The 24,594-nt window shown below is 48.1% G+C and overlaps 2 protein-coding genes across 5 annotated transcripts in view; one reads left to right on the top strand and one right to left on the bottom strand.

Moving 5' to 3' along the window:
* Positions 1–273: 273 nt before the first annotated feature.
* Positions 274–17,317, top strand: MSL2 (MSL complex subunit 2). Its single transcript, XM_005489572.4, has 2 exons — positions 274–1,271; positions 13,200–17,317. The coding sequence occupies exons 1-2, from the start codon at positions 1,130–1,132 to the stop codon at positions 14,795–14,797; spliced, it is 1,740 nt and encodes a 579-aa protein (XP_005489629.1). The 5' UTR covers positions 274–1,129; the 3' UTR covers positions 14,798–17,317.
* The window catches only part of PPP2R3A (protein phosphatase 2 regulatory subunit B''alpha), a 57,146-nt gene continuing 49,142 nt past the window's right edge, over positions 16,591–24,594 (bottom strand). For all 4 annotated transcript variants that reach the window (XM_074546968.1, XM_005489570.4, XM_074546967.1 and 1 more), the window contains one exon: positions 16,591–23,105. In XM_074546968.1, the coding sequence (XP_074403069.1) occupies positions 23,015–23,105 (91 nt within the window). In that variant the 3' untranslated portion in view covers positions 16,591–23,014. The remainder of the gene's footprint in view (positions 23,106–24,594) is intronic.

Here is a 24,594-nt window from a genome sequence, read left to right as displayed (position 1 = left end):
ATACTGGGGTCTCCAGCAGGAACGTTTGTGTCTGACTTCAGTCCACAGAGCCGTGTGTGGGAGGCCGGCGGTGTCCTGAGGGGTTTGCGCGCTCCGCAGCTCCCGCGTCACCTCTCCCCAGAGCTGCCAGGCCCCGCAGGTCCCGGCCTCGCTCCGTGCGGGCGGAGGGGCCGGTGCGTCAGCCGGGAGCCCGAGGTATTGACAGGCCTGGCCGCAGGTTCCAGCACGGCCTGAGGGCAGAGGCGGGGCCACTTCCTCGGCCCGAGCGGAGGCGCTCGCCATGACAGGGGCGGGACGCGGCGTCCGCGCCCGGCCGCCGTGAGGGGGAAACCGAGGCACGGCAGGGCGGGGGCGCGCGCGGAGCTGGCGCGTGAGGCGGCGCGCGCGGCCGGGGCTCCGTGCCGAGCCCCGAAAGCTCGCGGGGCCCATGGCGGGCGCTGAGGCGGCGCGCGCCCCTCCCGCCCTCCTGCGCGCGGCCCCCGCTGCCGGCTCGGGCGCCGCTAGAGGGCGCCGGCGCCCCCCCGCCCCGCTGCGGGCGCGCATGCGCGGCGCGGGCGGCGGCGATGGCCCCGCAGTGACGGCCGGATCTAACGGCGCCACCGCGGAGCGCGCGCGGCCCGCCCGGCCCTGCCCGCGCGCCCACCGGCCCCGCGCAGGAGGCGGCGCCGCCGCCGCGGTGATGCGGCCGCGGTGAACCCCGGGTGCTTCCGCCGCCCTCCCGCCGCATCGGGCAGCGCGGCCCCGCCGCCGCCCCGCGCCCGTTCGCGGATCCTGCCTGCGGCCGCCGCCATGCCGGGCCGCCGCTGAGGGAGGCGCCGACAGCAGCAGGGGCCCCGCGGCGGGGCGGGTATGGCCCGCAGGGACCTGCAGTAGCGCCGCCGCCGCTGCCGCCCGGGCCGAGCCGCCGCTCGGAGCGAGGCCTCCCCCGCGGGAGGCGGAGGAGGAGCCGGCGCGGCCCCCTCTGGCAGGGCCGCCGCGGCCTCCGCGCTGCCGCCGCCGCTGCCGCGCGGCTCCAGGTGGCCCCGGACCAAGGTGACACCCGGCCGGCCCCCGCCCCGGGGCCACCTGCCCCCGCGGCCCGCGCAGACCTTCTTCGCACCGCGCAGCCGGCGGCGAGCGAGCGGCGGCGATGAACCCGGTGAATGCCACTGCTCTCTACGTGTCCGCGAGCCGCCTGGTGCTCAACTACGACCCGGCGGACCCCCAGTCCTTTTCCGAGATTAACAAGCTCCTGCCCTACTTCAGGCAGTCCCTCTCCTGCTGCGTGTGCGGTGAGGATCTTTCTTTTGTTCCTGCACAATGAGCCTCCCCGGGGCTCCCGCACGGCCCTGGGCCCGCACCGGGGCTGCCTCGGCCTCGCCTCGCCCGGGCCGCTCCGGGGCAGCTCCCGGCAAAGTTTGCCGGGCCCGGAGTGGCCGGTGCCGCGGCCGCCGGGGGGGCGGCTCGGAGCTCGGGAGCGGCGGAGTGGGAACTGCCAGGGCTGAGCCCGCCCCCGGCGCGGGGCAGCCGCGGGCAGGGCCGGTCACAAGGGCAGGGAGGCGGCAGGGGCTGTGGCTCGGCAGCCGCGCACGCTGCCAAGGCGGTGGCGGCGCGCAGAGAGTGTTTGCCTCGAAATGCAGCGCTTTATTATGGTCACTGCTTCACCGAGGGTACGGCGGTTGTCAGTGGTTGTTGGAATACCCCGGGTAGTGGAGTTAATCGCTCTAAAAAAGCGATGACTAAGAGCGAGTGTGGTAAAAGATACCCCAAACGAAATACAGATCGTAGAGGCAGGGGAAGAGGAACTTTGTAATTTCCCCCCCCCCTCCTTGAAATGTAAACAATAAGTAATTCCGATTGAAAGCCAGGAAACAATAATTGATTTTGGGGTTTTGTGCCTAGTAGATAAATGTTCTGTAACGATAATTACCATGAAAAGCGAACAGGCTGGAAGTCTGCTGGGTTTTTCCCACTCCTGTCCCCAGAAAAGAGCGTTCTGTGTGCTGTGGGCAAAGGCAGTGTCCGGAATTTCGGTGTTACAGGCTGGGGAATACTGGAAGGAATTGCATTCTGCTATGTTTACGGAGTGGGGGCATGTGTCCGTTCCTGGGAGGAAGCTCTGGAATAAACTGTTAGATTTCCTTGAACTTCCCTTTGAAGCCTTGGTCAGTGTCGGGAGGGGGCTTTGACCTGTTAGACCTCTTGGTTGTTAAATTTTTTGAAATCTCCTTTTTTTCCTCTGGTAGTTTTAAGTCCTGCCCTGTTTGTGTTTGTATTTTCCTGCCAGAGTGGTTTTATGTTCGCTGTGTTTGTCGATACCTATGTGTGTGTTACACTGGATTTGAATTGAATTACTGGGGTTTAGAAAGTTAAATATTTTATTTATTTACAGGATCAGGATTTAACTGTTGAGACAGCTAAAGTAGCGTTAGATGCTTCCTATCCTCTCGCTATTGGCTCCTCCCACTTAAAGTCTTTGAAAATAGAGATCTGTTTGCACTGGGAAAGAGGGAGCCCGTTCCCAGGATCTCTGCATCGTCATTTCCTGGAGTAATTTGTCTTAAGGATTTTTCCTCCTGGAATCCCGATGCTGGTGTTTATGCATTTCTAATTTTTATTTCTTATCACCTTAGGCCCGATTGATTCCAACCCCATTTGTGCGTTCTTCCCATAAATTCCTCCAGCTTTTGGTCACTCACCAGACTGCTTTTGCCAAAAAATATGCAAATATTGTTCTGATTTTATTTAATAAGATATTTGCATTGCTGTGTTCTCTCCACTTTAAGCCTGGTCTTCTGAAATATGTTCTTTGTTCTCCTTGCCTTGCCTTGTTCCCTTCTTGGCCTTTTGCAATCTTGGTTTTACACTCTGTGCTGTTGGAATTGTCTATCTTTAATTTGTCTCTGCCCAAATTCCTGAGCTTTTTCCCCCCTTCTTCAGCTTTTCTTGCTTGCCACTCTCAGTTTTGTAGAGCAAACCAGGTTTTTAGTTTGTTTTTTTCTATTTCCTTGTGCCTCCATGGATATTCCTATTTAAAAACTACCTCTTGATGGTTCTGCTTTCTCTCTTGACCCTTTATTTTTTTTGAATATTAGGGTTATTCCTTTGGTCTATATTTTTTTTTCTACCGTGGCCAGCTTTCAGGTAACTGTAGCTGCTGTTTATTTGAAATGTTTTGCTTACAGCTGATTAACCAGTCTTATCTGTGCCTCCTGCACTCCTGTTTGTGGTGTGTCAGTATCCAGGGCCCTCAGTGAATTCCACACTCTCCGTGGAGCCATGCAGTAAAACAGAGTTACTCAGGTGTCTGTCCATGGGGGAGTGGGCCTGCCCCACACAGAACTGCTCACTCTGCTGTTCTCAGTGTCACAAATGTGCAGTTCAGACTGCTAAAGGCCAGTCCATCTTTTTCTCATTTGCTTTTTGTGTTCCTTTTCTCTTAGAGCTAAGAGCTGTTACACCTTTGATACCTTCTGAATATTTAAGGTCATGAAACCCTGTACAACTATCAGCCATTTAGCTTTGGTGTTTTAAAAGGTAAAAGTCTAATTACTGAAGTAAAGGCTACATTGAGAGGTCCTGACAGTGAGCACTGTGACCACTCTGCCAGAATCCCAGAATATTCTGAGTTTGAAGGGACCCACAAGGGCCATGTTAGTGAATGGCCCATGGAGGGGCTGAGCACAGAACCTTGGTGTTCTCAGCACCCTGCTCTGACCAGCTGAGCTAACTGGGCACTGTGGGTTTGGGTTGGCTTTTTTGTTTTAATGCCTGAAAGCTTTTCTCATGCTCCCTTCTTGCTGCCCTGTTTGTCTGTTCAGACCATGAGACCCAAGCACCTGGCTCTGGGTGCATGGACATGGAACTGCGAGTGTCTGGTACTTTCCTTGAACGGATCTTTGTAAAGTGCTGAGTGCTTTGTTGGAGAACTGCTGCAGGAAGTATCAGCAGTGGTTAAAGTCTCAAGTGCTGGACTTCTAGGAATTCCCTTGGGAAGTTACTCCACAAATTAGTGCTCTTTATGTCATCAGCTTTTTCTCAGTGTGTAATCTCTCTTGAGTGCATTCTGTAATGCTTTGTTATGCTGTAGGTATTAATTCCATGGTCTAGATTGTCCCTTTAATTTTAGGGAGCTGTTTTTAGGAGAAATGAGTGCTAGCTACATAAATCAACTAACATTGCTGGGCTTCCACTGAGCTGCCAAAGCACGAGGCATAAGCCAGCTCATTTCCTTGTGATCCCATAGTCTTTTACACCAGGGGGTGGCAGAAGTTTTTGGACCCACATAATTATGAAGTTCTAATTAAAGCTCTGATTTCAGATTCAGATTGGCACACATGGAGTTGCAGCAGTAGAAAGCCAAAATGTAAATACAGTATGTCAGTGCAAGTCAGCTGAATCAGTTCTGGGTGGATTCAAGGTCTCCCTCTTGCCTCATGATGGGTGATAAGGGCTCAGTTCTGTAGCTGTGTGTGCATTTCTAGGATTTCAGTGTGATCATGTGACAGTTTCCTGGACAGTGCTGTAGGTAATACATCACCCTTTTATAGGGGTGTATAAGACAGTATTTCCTAGAGCTTTTAAAACTTGAAAATAACTGCTCCCAAGTGTGCATTAGGCAGAAGGGCTGTGCCTTGTGTGTTTTGAGGATGTGAAATACAAGTTTCAGCCTTTGGAATAAAATGATTATTATAAAATTGCATGATAATACAATTTAGTTTAAAAATAGTGTAGTAGAATTTATGCAGCAAACTTCTATGTTTTAAAGGTGTTGTCCATTGCATAAACACCTTAGCAGTGCCATTCTCTGGTTCAGGTACCATTCAGGTAACTGCAAATCATTGGTCTTTTCAGCATTAAGAGCCTTCTCTGAAATGCTTGTAAGAGATAGGATTGCCAGTCAGATCAGCTTAGCTTTTTATCCATAGCAAACTTCATTATGGAATCTCTGAAAGATATTTCAAAGGTATGTGAAAGATGGTTACTGCTGTTTGAGAGAGCTCTTGGAAGCTGGCAGGGCTGCAGGACAGCGTTTTATGCTTGGCCAGGAACCCATCTGGTGCTGGGAAATACAGGATGAGAATACAGTTCTTGTCTTAAACATCCTGTAATCCCAGTAAGGGGATGTGAGACAACATGTGGCTTTAGGGAGATTAGGGGGAGGAACAAAGAAACCCACGGCAGCACAGACTGGTACCTCACAGAGCCCATCCGGTGTTCTGGGGAGCTCTTGATGATTTTAGCCCGGGGTTGAAGGCTCAGTGCTGCAGCAGCATTGTGGAAGCAACTCCCAAGCATGGGCAGTGGCATGGATTGCCTAAAAAGTAAAATAAAAACTGTTAACTTTTGTTTTTCTATATAAAGGTTAATGTAAGGATGTTATTTCCCTCCTGCTCTTGTGTAAAAGCAATAGCCTGCTTTGAGAGTTTTATACTGCCAAAGTTGAATGGAGTGTACAATATAAATACATATTATAATCAATTATACTTGGCACTAGATCTGCAATGTCTCCATAGTCAGTGGGATACAGTTGTGTAAAATTTTCCACTTTGTGCCATTCTGTCCATGTGAAAGCTTCTCTTCCTCTCCTCTCTCTGAGGTGATTCTCCTTTGCTTCTGCAGTTCCTGTGTCCCCCAGTGCCCTTCCCTGGACAGCAGCTCTTGGGCTGTGGTTGCAGGTCCCAGGCAGAGCTCTGGGCTGGGGGCTGCACTCTGTACTGGGAAATGGTGGGAACTGGGCCTGGACACTTGCACTGAACTTCCCTCAAAAGGGAGGTACTTGAGTGACACCTAAACAGATGGAAACTTCCTGGAAAACTCAGTTTCCTGTCACAGACATGGAATAAGGGAGATGAAACAAATTCCCATTCTAATAAAACTTAATTATATGGATGATACTGGAGTTTCCATTTGGGGTGTGAGCCATGGCTAAGTTGAGCTTGGATAACAGAGTGTTAGAGTGAAAAAAACATGAGTTTTTAAAGTTTTGTGATGGAAAAGTTTAGCTTAGGACTTCTTCCTTGTCCATTCTTCCAAGGTTGAGGATAGTGAAGGCTGATTGATGATCTGTGCTACCAGATCAGAGCTGCCTTTTATGTTTGAAAATTGGTCTGGCTCTGTGGGGTTTTTTAGGTATTTTCTCCATTGACATTTTCTTCTTTCCTCTGTTTTCAGTTATGAGAAATACTGTAAACAAAAGTACTGGCAGTTTTTAAAAGTACATGATTTTCCCCTTAAAAATGGTCATGAATGGTTGCCAAAACACTTCTGAATTTGTGGAGAATGTGAAAAATAATCAGCATCTCTGAAACAACCATCAGAGAGCATGGACCAGGGGACTGAGTACCTATCAAACACCTTCTGCTGCAGGTATTCTCTTTGTGCTTGGTCTATAATTGTCTATAAAATGTGCAGTCACACATCTCTGTATACACCAGGTTTTACTCAAGAACATGTTGGGTGATTTCCTCTTAAAATCTCCCTACTCAACTTCGTTTCCCTTTCCTGTTTTCAAACCCTGTGTGTGACTCCTGGGAGAAGTGCTTTGTCAAGGTTGTCTGCATTGTACTGCAGAAGTTTTGATAACAGAAAGTTCTGCCAGTAGAATTTAAATTGGTTTCTAAACTAAAAATACTCCTCTGCCTTAGAGGAAAATTGAGTAGGAAGAGAAGTAGCTGTGGTCCCCTCAGCTGGGTGACAGTGACTTCCAAAGAGAATTGCAGGCTGTCTGTGCTGGGATTGGAGAGGAGCTGGGAGGTGATGGATGGCTTTGGTGGTGCCTGAGGATATTGATTAAAGCGACTGTGTTCCCGAGTGTTTAGAGAGGAGTTAATGTGTTGCCAGGAGGCATCTTTATTGGGATGGCTGAGCTCTGCCATCCTGGGCAGGGAGCACTCCCGCACCTTCCTCTGCCTCTGTTTGCTTTGCCACCCAAGCTTTACAGTCATGCCTCTCAGTACAGACCGAGCATTCCTGGATGTTGTGTTGGAGCTTTAGTAAGGGCAGGAAACATTCCCTGGGGCTGGGCAGTGGCTTGGGAAGTGATGGCAGTACAGCCTGTGCTGAGCTCGGTGCCCTGCAGGGAGCACAGAGGTTTCCCACTCTCCTGGAGGCACTGAGTGATGGAATTTGGCGTTGGGGCTCCTGGAGGCACTGCAGTGATGGATTTGGCGTTGGGGCTCCTGGAGGCACTGCAGTGATAAATTGGGTGTTGGGGCTCCTGGAGGCACTGCAGTGATGGAATTCAGTGTTGGGGTCTGCTGGAGGCACAGCAGTGATGGAATTTGGTGTTGGGGCCCCTGGAGGCACTGCAGTGATGGAATTCAGTGTTGGGGCTCCTGGAGGCACTGCAGTGATGGATTCAGTGTTGGGGCTCCTGGAGGCACTGCAGTGATGGATTTGGTGTTGGGGTCTGCTGGAGGCACTGCAGTGATGGAATTTGGTGTTCCAGGTCTCCTGGGCCTGCCCATGGCTCCCTGTGCACTGTGCCTTGGAGAGCTCACTTCACTCCGAGATTCTCATGTTCCAGCATTTCTGCTTGGTGTAGAAAAATTGTTTTCATTGCTTTTTGATTGCTTGGGGAATGTGATGAACTTGATCTATAACTTCCAAAGGAAGTTCTAACTCTTGTGAGTGTTTCTGCAGCTTAGAAACATGTTATTGTTTTATACCCATAGGAGAAATGTTAACTTTGTTATTTGAAACTTCTCAAAATACAGCAATCTTGACTTTTGGAAAACATCATTATGTGAAAATTTTACACTGCGTGGTGAGAAAGATTAATTTATCCATCTTTTTAAAGCCTCAAAGTTTGAATTTTATCACCTAGTTTGCTAAAAATACATTTAGAATTTTTCCAGAGGTTTTGTAAACACAAGGGCTTTCAAACAGAACTATAACTTTGACATAGGATTTAGTAAAAATGTTCTGTTGTGTCTTATGTGGGGGGTGAACTCAAAGAACAAGGCAGTCAGTCCCTTCTGCAATTATAATGCAATTTGTTGGAGTTTTTTCCCTTGAACTTTAGCTAAATAGATTGACTGTATCTCCAGATATGAAGAAAAATAGTCTGTCTTCTGATCATGGTTAATTTGGGCTCCCAGGGTGTTCAGGCAAAAACAGTGCAGTTTTTATTTTGTCAGAGAGTTATACAAACATTGATTCATTATTCACAACTGTCCTTATATGAGGGTAATAATGTCTTTAGGAATTTTTTCATAGTTGTGTGTTCATGGAGGATGTGCAGAAATACTCAGTAGCCAGCAGAATGTTTTCTCTGAAAAAATTTTGAAATAAGTATTTTTAGTTGATTTGGGGGGGGGGGGTCGGTTTAGTGGGTTTTTTTGTGTCCTCCACATTTCCATCACACCCAGCAAGGAATTTATAAGTGTTTGTGGATGTCTTGGTCAAATTCTGGTGGTGTGGTTGGGTGATCTAAGGGCAGGGTGGTGTTTGCAGGATGAAATAATTTCTCACAGTTCACAGGGAAACTCTCATTGTTTCTCAGAGTTCTGTGCTGGGAATCTTGGGGAACATTTTTGTTTCTACTTTTTGGCTGATCAGTTTCTCTGTACAGAACCGTGTGTCAAAGCCCACGGAAGGATCACCATCTGTAGTGCTGTTGTGAACTGCCCTTACTCTATTCCATGCTCTGCAGCTGTGGGTTCAGAGCTGTGCCCCTGGAATGTGCAGAGGTGTGGTTGTGTCTCAGAGCACGTTTTGGGAATTGCTGTGGGAATGCTGTGCAGGGGGTGGGACACTGGGGACAGGGCATCCCGCATTCACTGAGAGGAGCTGCCCAGTGTTTTACTGCCTGGGACAGCTGCTAGGGCAGGGTGGCACAGACATCAGTCTGGGGAATCTGGCTCCTGACGTTGGTGCAGTTTTGGTGAAATGCATCCAATCCAACATGGTCCTGCCTGCCCTGAGTGTAGGTCTGGAAGTGGAGACTTAGCTCTGTTAGGGCTGGGGATCTGTGAGACCTTTCTCTGCTGTCATGTCCATGCACTAATCTCTGTGAGTCAGAATGTGTTCGGTTTTCTTGTTTTCTAGGAAGTACCCACATCTCCCACCCCTCTAAAACAGATCCCACACATTTGTTGTATTCCTCTGCAGATGGCTGACAGACCTTTTTGCTGCTCATCATATGCCTGCCTGTCTGTCGTCAGATAGTTTTGCAAATAGAGCTTTTAGGGGGTTTATCCAACTCGGGAAACGCTGCTTTTGTGAGGGGATTTTCTGTTGTGTTTTGCCTTGAAGCCTCGTTGAGCTGCTGTTCATTCCTCAGTGGGCTCCAGCTGGTTATTTCTTGGGTGAGAGGATCTGTGTGCAGTGGCAGGGAGCAGTTCAGGGGAGAGCAGGGCTTTTCCTTCCCACCGTGCTGCAGCTCAGGAGAGGGGTGGCTGAGACAAACCCGTGAGCAGTGGTGTCACAGTCTGAGATCCAGCTCCTGTCCTTCAGGAGCTCCTGAAGCTTGGACAAGTTGTTGGAGCTTTCTGGCTGTTAATTGTTTTTACAGAAACAATCAGATGATGTTTAATCCCAAAGTGAAGAGCTGACAGTTCAGCAGTGCAGCTGTCAGAGCTCCAGCTGTGGATGTGACTTTGGGGTCCCTGGCATGCACAGGTCTGTGTGTGAAACCTCAGCTGGGCAGAGCTTCCTGTTCCTCAGAGCTTGGGAGAGCTCAGCATTTCTGTTCCTGTGGCCGTGGTTTATAATGAAGCTGGTGCTGCCTGTGCTGTTTGATGGGCGCAGGTTGGTGGGTGAGCTGCCCCCTCCTCCTGTGTGCCATGGCTGAGCACCAGAGCGCCTCTGGTGATCAACCCCAGGGATAAATTTGTATTTGTAAAAACAATTTCACTTAAGTTTTTCTATTTTGCTTCATGAAATTAAGATTTAATAATTAAATAATTCTTAAGACTTTGGGTTGTTGGAAAAGCCAAGATAATTTTCAGTGATTAATGCTCCAGTAGCATTTCCAAGGACCCTAAATTGGATATTTGTGTTTAGCCCTTTCCTGCCTTTGCGGAGGATAGGTGAGAATAGCCTTTCTTCCCAGTGAATTTCATCCATTAGGAGCATATTTGCTGGGTACAGACACCTAACAATTGTTTTGATTCCCAATTCTTCTCCTCCCTTTGGTCCCAGAGACACAATTTGCAGATGCTTCCCCTTGTCCCTGCAGCTGTGAAATGCTCATTAAGCACCGCAGCAGGAAGTATTCACTGTGGGTTAAGTGACCTCCCTCCAGCTCCCAGGACAGCCTTTCCAGATCAGCTGGGGTGTTTGGTAAATAATATATTAAAAGTTTTTCCTCTGTATATGCTCCTCATTAATTGTAAATGCTGATATTAAGGAATGTATTTAGTCAACCTTTCTGAAATCAGCATAGTTAGGAGCTGATGTGGAAGGAAAGTCTCGTTTTGGAGGCTTTGTAAGAACACAGTTTTGCTTTTGGTGTATTGATAAGCCCTTTAGAAAAGAGACTGAGAAAGGACAGGGCAGGGTTCAGTGGCACCAGGCTACACAGGGCTGTGGAACTGAAGGTCTGCAGTGAGTAATTGTGGGAGGGTCTAATGCAGGTGAGTGGCTGCACAATAAAATGAAAAATTACATTTAGCTTAGAGAAGAAGTACTAAATTATAAACATGGAAAAATATTAACTTCAGGGCCCACTATGTTTATATCTTGGAGATCTGTATAAATTTTTACATTTCTAGAGAGGGGCAGCACTGATGGCCACCAGGCAAAAGTGAGATCTTGGCCTTGTCAAACCTCGAGGTTCCAAAAAGGCTCAGCTGCTGTTTGTGGGACAGTGCTGCTGACTTAGTGCCCCTCCCTGAGTATTACAAGTAATGAAACTTCATTTAATGGGAAATTAGCATCTCATGGTTGACATTTGTTTTTAAACTTGTCAGTATTAAGACTGAAGAGAGTGATAGTGCCACAGAATCCATACAAGAGAGAAACTTTGAAGAATGAATATTCAATGAGATAGTTGAAACAGAAAATATTCCCACAGCTCAGGCAATTCCTAATGTCTCTCCAGTGTAGGTTGTCTGGCATTTACTGGGAGTAGAACTTGCTCTGTTCCTCCTGGCAGCGAGAGCATGTGAAGTGTTTTGTCTTGTCAGTCCGTCTGGTTTTTCCCTCAGAGCCTCCAGAAATTTAAATTTTCCTGTATCTTCTTTTAGCATTTGTACTTATTCAGGAGTTTCAGCCAAATTTATTTTGGGAGAAATAAAACACACTGTTGGTGATGCCTTTTTTAAAAAATCTAATTAAAAGTTATGGTGGTATCTTGTTATTTGGTGCCATCTCTGAAGTATTTTAGTTCTGCAAAGCATAACTCAGCCTTATTGTCCTAAGGAGCCAAGAGAGGCTACTGGTGGATGAGGAGTGCACCCAGCTGTTTTGTGTCTTTAATTAATTGGGAAATAATGAATGCTGGTGGCTTTTGCTCTGGGAGCACTGTAGTTCCAAGGCTCTGAGGTGTCTGCACTGGCCAGGGCACAGCTCCTGCTGGTCCTGGTGGACTCAGGATCCAGGGGGCTGGACCATTGTTGGGGAACTCTGCTGAAGGACAGAACTTCTTCGAGGAGCTGGTGGGATTTAAAGTTTTGGTTTTGTTCTCTTCAGGGAACTTTTCTCCTGAAATCAAGTTCCATCTTAGGACCACAGTAGCCACCTCTACCTATGTTGTTTTTGTTGTGTCATGTCAAGGGAACTTGGGAAAAAACCCAATAATTCCCCCTGCAGGTTGGACTGTGTGACTTCATGTTCCATCTGTTGGCTGTAAACCCTCCCAGCTTGATGTGATGAGTGTTTTGTCTTCTCCTGGTGGGGTCTTGTCACACTGTCACACAGGGCAGGGCTCATTCTGTGCCAGCTTGCTGAACAACTGGATTTCTCTCCATTTATTAAAAATCACTGTGCAATGCCAACCTGAGCACTGACTCTTGGGATTTGTTGCTCAAAACCCAGTTTACATCAGGCCACACCCACTGAATGATGGCTCAGGTGCTGGGAGCAGCCCCTTCCCAAAGAGGGATCAGGGAATGCAGGGAAAAGGGATCAGAGAATTGAGCAATGAGAGAAAATATCTTTGATATTTTGGGGTTTTTATCCCAGTCTGATTTGATACATGCACTTTGCTTCCTCTTCCCAAGTTGTTTAATTTTATTTGCTTGTTGCAGCAGATTGTTTTCACTTTGGAAAAGCTGGGTGGGAATTCCCTGATGGCTGTAACTCATCCAGCAGAGGCTCCTTATGAGAGAAAGGTCTGATCAGAGCTGAGAATGCGCTGCTGGGAGGGGAGGGAGCCCTGGTGCTGGGGATGACTACAGTTACTCTGCAATTTAATTTAGGAGATGGAATATCTTTCTGGCCTAGAGCTGCCTGGAAATAGCAAAGCAACACTGTCACTTTCTGGATATAGGAACCAGTTGGATTGTTTCTATACAGAATTTAGTTTCACTTGTTCTTTCATATTTTATCCTTAGGTAATATTTGAATTGTTCTTAAGGAAAACCAAAAACCATTCTTCCGGGTTTTTACAGTTTTGGGGATCTGCAGCCAAAACCTTCCAAGACTGTCAGTGCTGGGGATCTGAAACTTTCTGGGCTGTCAGGGGTGTGTGGGTTCCTTTAGAGGCTGATTTTTATTAGTTTTTTATTCTAAACAGTAAAATATGAAAAAAATTCTTTATTCTTATAGCTACACTAAATGCTAAATGAAAAACAACACAAAGTCTGCTGTGTCTTCTTCCCTTTAGGGGTGGATATTCCATCATTTTTACATTCAGAGTTTTCACTCTCTCTGCTCTGTTCCATTTGTTTTTACTAATTCCATTAAAATCTTTGCAGTAAGTTATCATGGGAGTTTATTATTTCACTTTTGGTAAATTCATAGAAATCTTGTGTGTTCTGTAAGTTTCCTTGGACAAAGCTGAAGGGGAGAAGGCGATCAGTAGTGTTGTAGTTGAGAATGTTTTTAAGGGCTGCAGCATACAACAAGCCGTGGTGTGATGGTTTTCTTCTAATTTTATCTAATGCTTTAAAACCAGGTTGGCAGCTGTGGGAATTTGTACAGGCAGTTGTTTGGATGGGATGTTTTTCAACTTTTTGAGTAACTTTTTTTGATAGTACAAAAAAATTCATCCAGTAATGTCTCAGAAGCCTGCCTTAAGTCCATTGTAATCTTCCTTTTCCTTTTTCTCATAGGAAATTTGCTACAAGACCCTATTGCTCCTACCAACTCCAATTGTCAGCATTATGTCTGCAAAACGTGTAAAGGCAAGAAGATGATGATGAAGCCCTCGTGTAGCTGGTGCAAGGACTACGAGCAGTTTGAGGAGAACAAGCAGCTGAGCATCCTGGTGAACTGCTACAAGAAGCTGTGCGAGTACATCACGCAGACGCCGCTGGCCCGGGACATCATCCAGGCCGTGGATTGCTCTGCAGACCTGCTGGCCCTGCTCAAGGATGGGGCACCGCTCCACGAGGACGCCGAGAAGTCCTCGGACGCAGCGCTGGCTCTGTGTCTGACGCACTCCCCGGTCCCTTCCACCTCGGAGCTGGCGACGGACGCGCCCGGGGGCTTCACGGCGCTGCCCGAGAGCACCCCCGGCCTGGACCTGCGCGGCTCCGTCATCAATGGGCTGCCCCCCTGCAACGGGCTGGCCGTGGAGAAGCTGGGCGTGGGCATCCCCTCTCCCGAGCACGCCAGCGCCATCGACGTGTGCGGCACCGGCGATTACATCAAAAGCGAGGACATCCCCGGCGGCCTGCAGCCCGTGTGTGACACCGTGGCCACCAGCGACCTGTGCCCCGCGGGCATCGACATCTGCGGCTTCAGCGAGGACATCAAGCCGGGCGGGTCGCTGCTGCTCAGCGTCGAGGAGGTGCTGCGCAGCCTGGAGACCGTGTCCAGCGGCGAGGTGTGCGACTCCAACCTGCAGCCCACCTTGGAGGCCAACATGGCCAACGGCCCCTTCCTGCAGCTCTCCCCCCCTCCCCTCAGCCATAACATTTTCATGGCCACGGATGCTTCTCCTCACGGGCTCTCGTGCACGGCAGCCACGCCCAAGGTGGTGAAGCTGAACAGGAAGCGCTCTCGCTCCGAAAGCGACAGCGAGAAGGTTCAGCCTCTGCCCATCTCCAGCATCATCTGCGGCCCCACGCTGGGAGCGTCGGCTCCCGTGACGGTCAAACAGGAAAATAAAATGTCTTTGCAGCCTATTGCGACTGTACCTAATGGAGGAACTACTCCCAAAATCAGTAAAACTGTGCTCCTGTCTAACAAAAGCGTGAAAAAGAACTTAGAACACGCCCCTAAGAAATCCCACCCGAAAGCCAAACCGGGGGTGCTGAAAACAAAAGACAAGGCAAAGGAGAAAGTTCCCAGCAGTAACGTTATGCCAGGAAGCCCAACGAAAACTGTGTATAAAAAGCCACAAGAAAAGAAAGGGTGTAAATGTGGTCGTGCCACCCAAAATCCAAGTGTTCTTACATGCCGTGGCCAACGCTGCCCTTGCTACTCTAACCGCAAAGCCTGCCTTGACTGCATATGCCGTGGCTGCCAAAACTCCTACATGGCTAACGGGGAGAAGAAGCTGGAGGCCTTTGCAGTGCCAGAAAAGGCCTTGGAGCAGACTCGGCTTACTTTGGGCATTAATGTGACAAGCATTGCCGTGCGCAATGCCAGCACAAGCACCAGTGTAATCAATGTGACAGGGTCACCAGTAACGACGTTTATAGCTGCCAGTACACACGATGAGAAAAGTTTGGATGAAGCTATAGACATGAGATATGACTGTTAAACCTTTCTTTCTTTTCCCTGCCATCCGTAGGGGAACTGCTACAGGTTTAAGGCAGCTATGGTTCTGTTTAACTTGCTGGAGCTCCTGCGTTTAGATCACTTGTATCAAGTGTTTTTCATTGCTATGTTCTGTGTATTAGTGTCTGGGAAATAGTTGCAGATAATGGAGGAGTTACCCTAAAACTGTTTTTAGTTCTTACAGCACCTCATAGTTTGAGATGGATTGCTGATGTAAATGATTTTATCACAAGATCTTTTGACAAGGAATATATTGACCTCATTGTACTTGCTCATGCTTTGTGCTCAGTCAAAGCTATGGCTTCAGTGTAGCATCCAGATAGTGCATCTCAACTGTGCTAGATGATGGTGTAGAGAAATAATTATTTGATGGGTTACAGTCACCATGAGCAGGAAATGACCTGACATTCCTGTGGGAAAGGCAGCACGAGCTGGGGGATACACTCTGGAGAGGGTAGGTAGTGGTGATGGTGAGAATTGGTTGTGCCCTTCACTGAACAGCATACAGTTAAGAGATTAATAAATATACTGAGCTGGCAGGCCAAAAGGCATCTCAGGCTGCAGGCAAGGCTCAGCAGTGGGTGGGTGCAAAGGTTGAGCTCCAGCTTGGATACCCTGTCCTGGTAATGGCATCATCATCCTTGGGGTTTGTCTTCCTGACACTTCACAGGTCACCTCCCTGCTCAGTTGCCCCTCTGTGCCAGCCCCCTGTGTGTGACAAGTCACTGAGGGGCTGGGCTGGGGCAGAACATCACTGGTAGCCTTCAAAGGCTCAAGTTCTGTTAGCACCATCCTCTCCCTTTCCCAAGTTCCTGCTGTTTTACTGCTGTTGCTTCTGGGGAAGAGAAAGGGTTTTGTGGGTTACAGGAAGTCCTTGGCTGATTCTCCCCCCTCTGGTGCTGATCAGTGCCAGGGCTCCGGGGAGATGCTGCAGCACTTTTCACCACTGGGGGTTTGTTTGATCAGGTTTGTAAGAGAGCCGGGACCCCTCCCACGGAGGGGAGTTCCCCGCTGACAGGCACCTCCCAGCCAGGGCACAGGATCCAGGGCTATCAAGGTCAAATTTTTGGGGTGTTTGCTAAACGGAATAAGCTATCTATAACTCACTCCACCCTGAACCTATCTCACTTTTTGCTAAAATGTTGAAAGCAGCTTTTGAAGGTCATTGCTTTTCAACCTGGGCCAAAAGGCTCGAAAATAGAAAAATAACACAAAGTTGTTGAGCTTATCTGGAAAAGTGTTACAGTGAAAGAATTCCTCTTAGGAATTCAGCTTTGTGCAAAAATGGTTGATTTCAGCTCAATCCCTAAATAAAAGTGCAGGCACAAGATTCAGTTGTGCCTTCAGGGCTTCACTGGAAGCCTAAAATGTTGAGATTGCTTTGTGAAAGTAGAAATTCTCCTCTTGGAATGATAGAGCACAACCCAAACACAGGCTGACTCGAACACAAACATTACTGTCTGATACAAAGGCCATTCCTGTTTTAGCAGCATGTTAAATGGTGTGTGGATTTTTTAGTTCCTTTCCTGCTTCCATCTCCCCTTTTCCTCAGGCACAGCCCCCGCGGTGCTTTCCGGCCCGGCGCTGGGTGTGCTTTGATTTGGCACAAAGCACGTACAATGACGGTTCCTCACCGAGAAATGAGCAAAACCCTTTGGACACAAATGGCACCTCCTTTTGTTTTGTAGTGTACCATGGTGTCATTTTCTGTGAATGTGGTCAGAGCTTTTTGTTGGTTTTGGTTTGTTTCTCCCCCCGTCTTTTTTGTGGGGTGGGCAGGGTGGGGGGTTAAAGCCATAGGAAGAAAAATGTGATGTACGTGTCCAGTCTGTACTTTTTTGTTTTTGTTTTGCAAGAAGAGTTGAAAAATATTTTTGATAATGAGTAAATGGTGGAAAATGCTTCTTAGTATTCTTGTCTTTATTTGCCAACCCAAGTACCTAAGATCTGTGTTTTTTAGCCCTCATGAGATTTAACGATGTCCTATTAAAATGTATTTAGTTAAACTTGTATGTGATTTTTGTGTTGACCCAGAGGGATCCTACCAGTCTCTAATTTGGTGGTTTGATCGTGACCTACTAATGTAAATCTGTTTATTAGTCCACTACGTGTAAGCGAAGCAGCGACCCGGAGTCTGGGAGTGGCTGCACAGCACGGGTTGTGTCGGAATGCTTTTGCAGAGCTGTTCAGAGTTTTGCTGAGATTGTTGATGGTACATTTTTAGGACTTTCATGAAATTAAATACAAAGTACCTTTGCTCCAGAAATGTGGGAGTATTTGGAATCTTTACTATCTCACTGCTGCATTCAATGTGGTACCAAAAGTTGGAGAACTTAGGTCAAGAGTGGTTCGGAGCGCCGACAGGAGAGCCCTGATGGTTAATGTAAAACTGCAAATGGTAGATTCAGGTTGTTTCTAAAAACATTTCCTTTTATGCTGCCACATTCTTGAAATGTATATTAAAATTCAAATTGATTTAATAAATGTTAGTTTTCTAATTCTATTTGGCAACTGCTGAAGGCATCAGTGTGGCATATGTTGAACTCACTGTCTAAATACTACTTAGTGTGCTGATGATTAATTCTCTAATTGTTTAAATTAGGGTTGGCTTGGTTTGGTTTCCTTGCCCTCCTGGCTAGTTGTTTGTGAGCTGAGCAGTGGAAAGGATCGTCTTTGGTGCTGACAGGAATTCCAGCAGCTCCAGTTGGGAAAGCATTCCTTCCACAGCAGTTTGCTGCTTTGGGGCCTTCCTGCCTTGGCTTGGGCAGAGAGCAGGGTGAGACGCAGTCCAGCACAGCCCAGGAGGGACTTGTCCCTGCTGCCCATCCCCAGGAGCTGCAGAGTCACTGGTGGCTGCAGCTCAGTGATTATTTGAGCTCCAGCCTGGCCCCAGCTGGGCTGCCCACAATTCCTGGTGTTCCTCCTGCAAGGCTCTGGATCTGGGGAGCTGCTCTCAGCCTTGGCACAGAGGGAGCTGCTTGGAACTTCTTCTAGAGGAAGTGTGTGATATTCCAGTTTTCTTCCCAATCCCCTTGAAGGCAGCGATTAACTGCCAAACTTTATTAAAACCCTGTAATTTGTGAAGCAGAGTCAAAAAGAAAAAGCAGGTTTTGGTCACGTGTAGTGGTACAAAATCCAGTGCTTCTGACCATCCAGATCTGAACAAGGAGGAGAAGCCCTCTGTGCTTCCCTGTGGAGGGGAAAGGCTCTTCCCAAGTATCACACATGTTTAAAAACATTCAGACACACGAGTCAATGTGGCCATTGGTGACAGGGCTGAGAGGGCAGGGTGGAGCTCTCAAAGGTTGGATTTGGTGATCATGGGGGTCTTTTCCAATCTAACAATCCTACAAAAAACCACGGGCCGGGATTAAATCACAAAACATTACCCACTGGATGTGTTACCTTGTGGCTCTCCCAGCAGGAGCTGTTCTCCCTCCCTGCCTTGTCTGGGCACAGTGCAGAGCCAGGGGCACTGGGGCACAGCAGCCTCTCCCTGCAGATGTTCTTCCCTTGCATGGGAGCTGAAATCATTCCCAGGGAACAGCTGCCCTTGGTGCCTTCAGCACAGCCGGGACTGCCCCTGCCAGCCCCAGCATTCGGTGGTGTCAGAAGAACCTGCAGAGTTACAGAGAATAAACCTGAAAATCCTGTTTGCCAAGGCAGGTACTTCTGGCACAGCAGGGAGCTGCTCCCTCAGTGAAACTCGCAGAGCTCCAAGGAACAGATCCCACAGCTGTGGCACAGGGATGGTGCAGAGGTTCTGCTGTCACCCAGCACAGAAGCATTTTTTACTGCATGCAAGAAGCATCCCCTTCCCAGATAATTCTTATTTAAATTCTATGCAAACCAGTTAGAAAAGGATTTTTGATTGCTAAATTGGAGAACTGAATGGATACAAACAAGCACCTTTGTAAGGATCGTTCCAAGTGTGTGGCACAGCTGAGGAAATCCCCTCTGAAAGGTAGGTGATGCTGCTTCCAGTACTACCAAGAATATTATAGGTAGATCTTTGGTCTTAACTATTTGAATTTGATATTGAAGTGCTTTTGATACCCTAAAGAAACTCACCAAAAGGTGGCTGTTCTATAGACACATTTAGGCACCCCTTGGTGAAGCAATACAAGAGCAACACATTGCACAAACTCTGCTTGAGCATTTGCATATAGGTAAATTAGAAAAGGCATGACTAGTTTTCCCTTTCTTTATATATATTTTTTTTCTTGTTCATTCCACTTGCAAGAGATCCAGGAGATATCTTTTTTTTTTTTTGGACAGGTTAAAATGAGAGAGTTGGATGTTTTGATAAGTCAGCACAGGGACAGTGCTCCACACTGAGGACACAGATGTGAGTGAGGTAAGTGGTCAGATTGCTTTATCCCAGTATTTTTGAGAAGAAAGCCTGGAATTTTGGCTTTGGAAAGCATTTGCTTGCAGGTACCTGGGTGGTGTGAACTCACCACAGCAGGGAAGGAGGGTTTGGCACAGCAGCTGGAGATGAAGTGAGCAGTTGCACTCTACCCCACCACCAAGACAGGTTTTCCTTTTTAAATTCAAAAGTCTTTTATTTGCCAAAAAAGAAGAAAATATAAAGTAAAAATACAAAGATCAAACCATGCCACCACAAAATGTATCCAAATCTACTTTTACAAAGTATGAGAACATTTATTATTATTATTAAATATTCAGTTTCTAACCCCCTCACCCAGTGATACAGTGAGAAGATGAGCACACAGGGGGAAGCTCTGTTTATGTTTTTCTTACAGTAGCTCGTGCTGGTCACTGAGGTTCAGTTTTGTTTGCATAGAGCTAAGATACTGATCTAGAGAGTCCAAATCCATACTGTACAGTGACGGTTCAGTGAACTTAGCATTGGTCTTTCAGGACTATTTTGTTTTAGAAACTAAGCCCAGTACCTTGGTTAAGTGCCTTGAATCAGCTTCATTAAATCCTTGGTTCAGGAGAGCAGGAAGGCTTTGGAATCCCTCTTTTGCTGCCCATGTCTGTTCTGCAGCACTTGCCCCTCAGAGGCAGGAGGGGAGCTGGAGCAGTGCCCAGGGGTCACTGCCAAAAACTGGGATGCAGCAAGAACTACTGAAAAAATCCAACTAGTACCATTCCAGCAGTACTACTGAGCCATACTCCCATCCCAGTACTGCAGAGAGAAAATATTTATGGTACAATCCAATCCCAACCAGTTGTATTACTGTTTGTGATACAACAGTAAAAAACAAGGGGTTTGTAAGAATACAGGGCTTAGTTTTGCTAGACAAAAGCAAATTAGAGAGAACAAATAAGCACAATCATATTTTTATCATGCAAAACTGAATTTTACTCACTTTTCTGACTACTTTTTCCATTAAAAGCCTTCAGTGTGAGCAGGATGTGCACTGAACAGTGCAGGGTGAGTCCTTTCCAGGATGCAGCATCTGAAGTGGCACTGACATGGAGTCAGGAGACAGAGCCACAGCCAAGGGACTCCTGCAAATCTTTTGGGGAGGGACTCTGGGGCTGCTTCACTGCAGCTGAGCAGCTCTGCTGGCTGGACACAAGCACCCTTGACTACCTCAGAAAAAAGCAAAGAAGGACAGGAGTTCCCAAATTTACCTCACTTAAATCCTGCAGAGTTACAAACCTTCCATCCAGAGCAGCTGGGGCCAGGGCTGTGTTACAGGTGGGGTGTAGAACACCTCCTCTGTTAATGCAGGTGTGCCTGCTGAATTGTGGTTATTTTCAAGTACTTTAGGGACAGAGAATGGATTTCCATTCCTGGAATATTACTGCAGATTTTGCACTGCCACCACAGTAGAAGTGCCTTCTGCAGCTTGTCTTTCTATTCACATAGAATGCAAAATATTTGCTGTAAATGGGGGTGTTTTTTTGGATTAGCTTGTGTTGACCTCCCAGAAAGCATGGATTGGGCCTGGATACACTGGATGTCTGTCTGTAGGAGAGAGGGTCTGGATTTGGGCTCAGAGAGCAGCTCTCAGTTTCCTGTCTCCATTTACTGAACCAAACCTTGGGAAGGCAGCTGGTGAGTTTTACCAGATTCTGAGTTCTCACTTCTGCAAAGAAAGGCACCAGTTCAGGCTGGTGTGGTGTGAGGTGGGAGCCTGAATTCAGGGATGGGTGGAAATAAAGGCCCAGCAGTGGTGGGTGACTGAGGCCTTCCAGAACTGGCAAGTGAGCCATTGCAGTACTGCTGCTGCTGGAGCACCATGAGGGTTCCATTTCAGCCTAGAATGGGATCAGGTTCTTGTTCCTTTTGAGGAATCTTAGTCCTTGGAGAGATGAAAAGGGACATCAAACTGAAAGGGCCCTCTGGAGCATGGCAGTGAGGAAAGGTTCTTCTCAGGAAAACATGGCTGGAGCTGGTTCCAAGCAGCAGCTGTGGGACCTCCATCCTGTGTCCATTCCTGCTGTCATCCTTGGGGGTTCTGCATTTGGGCATTTGTGGAATCACCCCAGGGAAGGTTTTCCCTTCGAGGTTATGGCAGTGATGGAGATGGGATCCAGGCACGCTGGGTGCTTGCTGCATTCCAGGGGCTTGTCCTGGTTTGGGCAGGGTGCTCCCTGCTGCATCTGTAACTATGGGATGCAGGTCACCTGTTCAGGCAGGGCCTTTGCTAACAATGTGGGCATCCAGAAGTTTCCCAAATACCAATCCAGGATCCTGGGGGTGTGTAAGCATCTGCTCAGTTCAGCTGAAACCTTTCTCACTTCCCCAGTTTGATGGTGGGAGAGTTCTGCCCCCGGGGAGGCAGCAGCAGCTCCCCCTGGGCAGGGGCAGCCAGGCCTGGGCTCCAGAGGCTCCTGGAAAAGCCCCGAGTGCACTGGAGTGAGGGATCAGCCCGTTCCTCACTGGATGCTGACCCCTGCAGGTACCGCAGGGATGCACGAGTGGGGACACAGAGCCCTGCAGGGCCCGGGCTGCTCTGCCCCAGAAGGGCAGCAGGAGCCTGCTGGGAATGGGGCAGGCAGCTGCCAGGAATGCTGGCAGGAGGCACAGGAGATACAGGGCACACCCAGCAACCCAGCATTGGAGACTGGGCACAGCTGGGAGGGCTCAGACCTGTCCCAGCTGAGAAGGTAAAGCCCAGAACTGCTTGTACATATATGAAGAATTTGTTCTAATCACCTCTGTTCTGAACCACGGTTCCTGCTGGCCAGAGGGACAGATGCAGCAGCAGTGATGATATCACTTGTGATTCTAAGGGGAAAGGTGGTTTAATTTTGCATTTAAAGCAAGAATTCATTAGTTACAGCATTTCCTCCCAGAGCCTGGGAGAAAAATTAATTTTGGCAATAATACAGACCAATTCCTTTACTAGTTAAAACAAGGGGTTGTGTTTTTTCTTCATTATCTCAGCTTAGTCTCTTGGCTACAGGTTGAAGAAGGCTACAGGAGAGGAGAGCACAGGAATGGACGGAACTGGTGCACACCAGGCACAGCAGCTGAACAGCAGAGAGCTGTATTTGCTGTAAATGCTCTGCAGAACACTTCCACAAGTAGAAATCCACACAGACAAAGCTCTGGCCAGAGGCAGATCAGCACAGGAGGGGACACAGGGCTAGAACAGGTAACTCTGTCTCAGATTCCAGGAGATGATGTGGTGCAGTGCTGAAACTGCTCACAGATCCACAGCAGTGAAACATCCCAGGCAAAGAGCTGGGGACAAAGCACAAAGGGGCTTCACTCTCCCCATGTGCAGGCATGTTCCCTTTGCTTCCAGGACAGGAAAGAAAAAAAGAACTTCACAGTCACCTGTGTTTTCAAAGATTTCTAGACACACATTTAAGTTAATCTGGCAGCTCTTTTGTCACTCCTGTATAAAGCCAAGGGGACAGAGTGGCACAGGACAGAACTGAGAAACGGCCACTGCAGAAGTTGCATGCAGCTGTTACAGGTAATCATTAGATGCTGGCATTTATTGCACATCTGGGGACATAACAATTTATATAGAAATGAAACAAGGTGCAATCACCATTTTCAGGAGTGTGCACAATAACACATTGTAAAAAGCCTTTTCATAGAAATTACCTTATGCAATTACACAGGAAGACAAAAAGGGGTCTCAAGTTTCAGTGTACAAAATAAAGCACATTGTTCCAATGATAGATTTAAGGAAAACCCCCAAGTGCCTTGGGACTGAATGCTATCCAGTTTGAAAGACATGGGCTGTCTTCCACTTCTCTAAGCTCAGAGATCTGAGATAATTAGCTTGTCTGACTTTTCTCCAGTTTCAGGGGGAGGTAAGACTTCATCTGTGTCATAGTCATCTTCATATGATCTGCAAAGACAAAAGGTGTGTCTTTAGAAGCTGTAGTTGGGTTTTCAGGGCTGTTATTTCAGTGGCTACTAAGTCAGCTGGCTAAAAGGCAGGAGCATGTGAGAGGTGAACCTTGAGGAGATTCCTGAGGCATGGGGAACAGGGTGGGAGTGCTGACAGCAGCCATGGATCTGTGCTCCCATCCAGCCTCATCTCACTGGTGCTCAGCACTAGAAAATCTGAATCCAGCTTCAGTAACAACTGTCAGGAACTCCCAGCGCCCCAATATTCAGTGTAGAAATAAATTCATCCAGCCCCAGCCCCAGAGGAGCCTTGGCTCAGAAACACCTGGTTCAAAGCATCTTCTGGTTGAGGTGTGTTTTGACAAACAGAACAATTGTGGCCACACTTTGATGTTCCTCTCTCCCTCAGCTGGCAGTTTGATATCCAGGATTGAGCATTTATGGTCCAAGGAGGTGTGGTGGGAATTCCCAGCTCCAGCTGCACTATCCACACTGGTTGGATTCCATGCCCTGCAGCACAGGCTCTGGCTCTGGGGCTCTCTTCCTTTTGTATCTCCTTTTCCTCCAATTCTACCACCTTCTGTTAGTCTTGTCCTTTTCTCTCCTACAAATGGAACATGACTTCTTCCCTGCATTGCACAGGCACCAGGGGAATGTGCAGCTGGAGCTCCACTGTAATATTTTTCTTCAGGTGTCTTTTGCTTCTGCACTAACCCTCTCATGTCTGCTTCCAAAGGGACTTCCCACTGTCCTTTATTCCTACACTTTTCCACTGCACTGGTTTGCTCCTTAAGGCTCAACAGTGCCTGCCTTTCCCATCCTGGAATAAATGCTTTCCACCTTTATTTTGAACAAGACTAGCATTAAAGGCAGTCAATCCTTGCTCTCCTCCCAGGCCAGTTTCAGAACTTCAGTCCCATGAAAACAAATATGGCCTTGTGTAGGTTCAATACCCATTCCTTAAGACTCAACTGTGGCAAGTCTAGGTTGTTCAGAGGAGGGAAATTACTCCAGGGAGTGCTTTGCCCTTCCTTCTGGCAAACACACATTTTGGCTCTGGGTGGTTCAGTGATGTCCTTGTTGCCCCTTTCCAGACACTGGAGGGACACAAGAACAAGGGTCTAAGCTGCCTAAACCAACATCCTCTGATCCTCTGCCTCTGTCCCCCCTCTCTGAGCAGGATGCTCTGCATTGTGCCCTGCCTCCCTGTAGCTCAGGGGACATTTTCCCACCACAGCTGATAAAAGATGCTCTCCCTCCTTCTTTTTCTTCGCATGTAGAAAGGTCTCTTTCCCTGAAGGCAAAGATGGTTTCCATGTCCATCAGCTGCCTGAGGCTGGGTTCTGGGACAAGAACCTAGCAGTGCTGCCCTGCTCTGCAGGGAGGGCTTGGCTTGCTGCAAACCAAGGCTTGTGCTGGCCAGAGCCAGCTGTTGGTGCTGCCTCCAGAGAGCAGTGGGAGCATCCATTGCCCAGGGACAGCCTCTC

Source organism: Zonotrichia albicollis, chromosome 9 (assembly GCF_047830755.1).
Source record: "Zonotrichia albicollis isolate bZonAlb1 chromosome 9, bZonAlb1.hap1, whole genome shotgun sequence".
In the NCBI taxonomy this organism is placed as follows: Eukaryota; Metazoa; Chordata; class Aves; order Passeriformes; family Passerellidae; genus Zonotrichia; species Zonotrichia albicollis.
This window is presented reverse-complemented; position numbering and strand designations above follow the sequence as displayed.

Coding starts and splice junctions, on each gene's coding strand:
- MSL2 (XM_005489572.4), top strand. CDS start 1,130: ATGAACCCGGTGAATGCCACTGCTCTCTACGTGTCCGCGAGCCGCCTG. Junction 1,272..13,199: donor CCTCTCCTGCTGCGTGTGCG/GTGAGGATCTTT, acceptor TTTTTCTCATAG/GAAATTTGCTACAAGACCCT.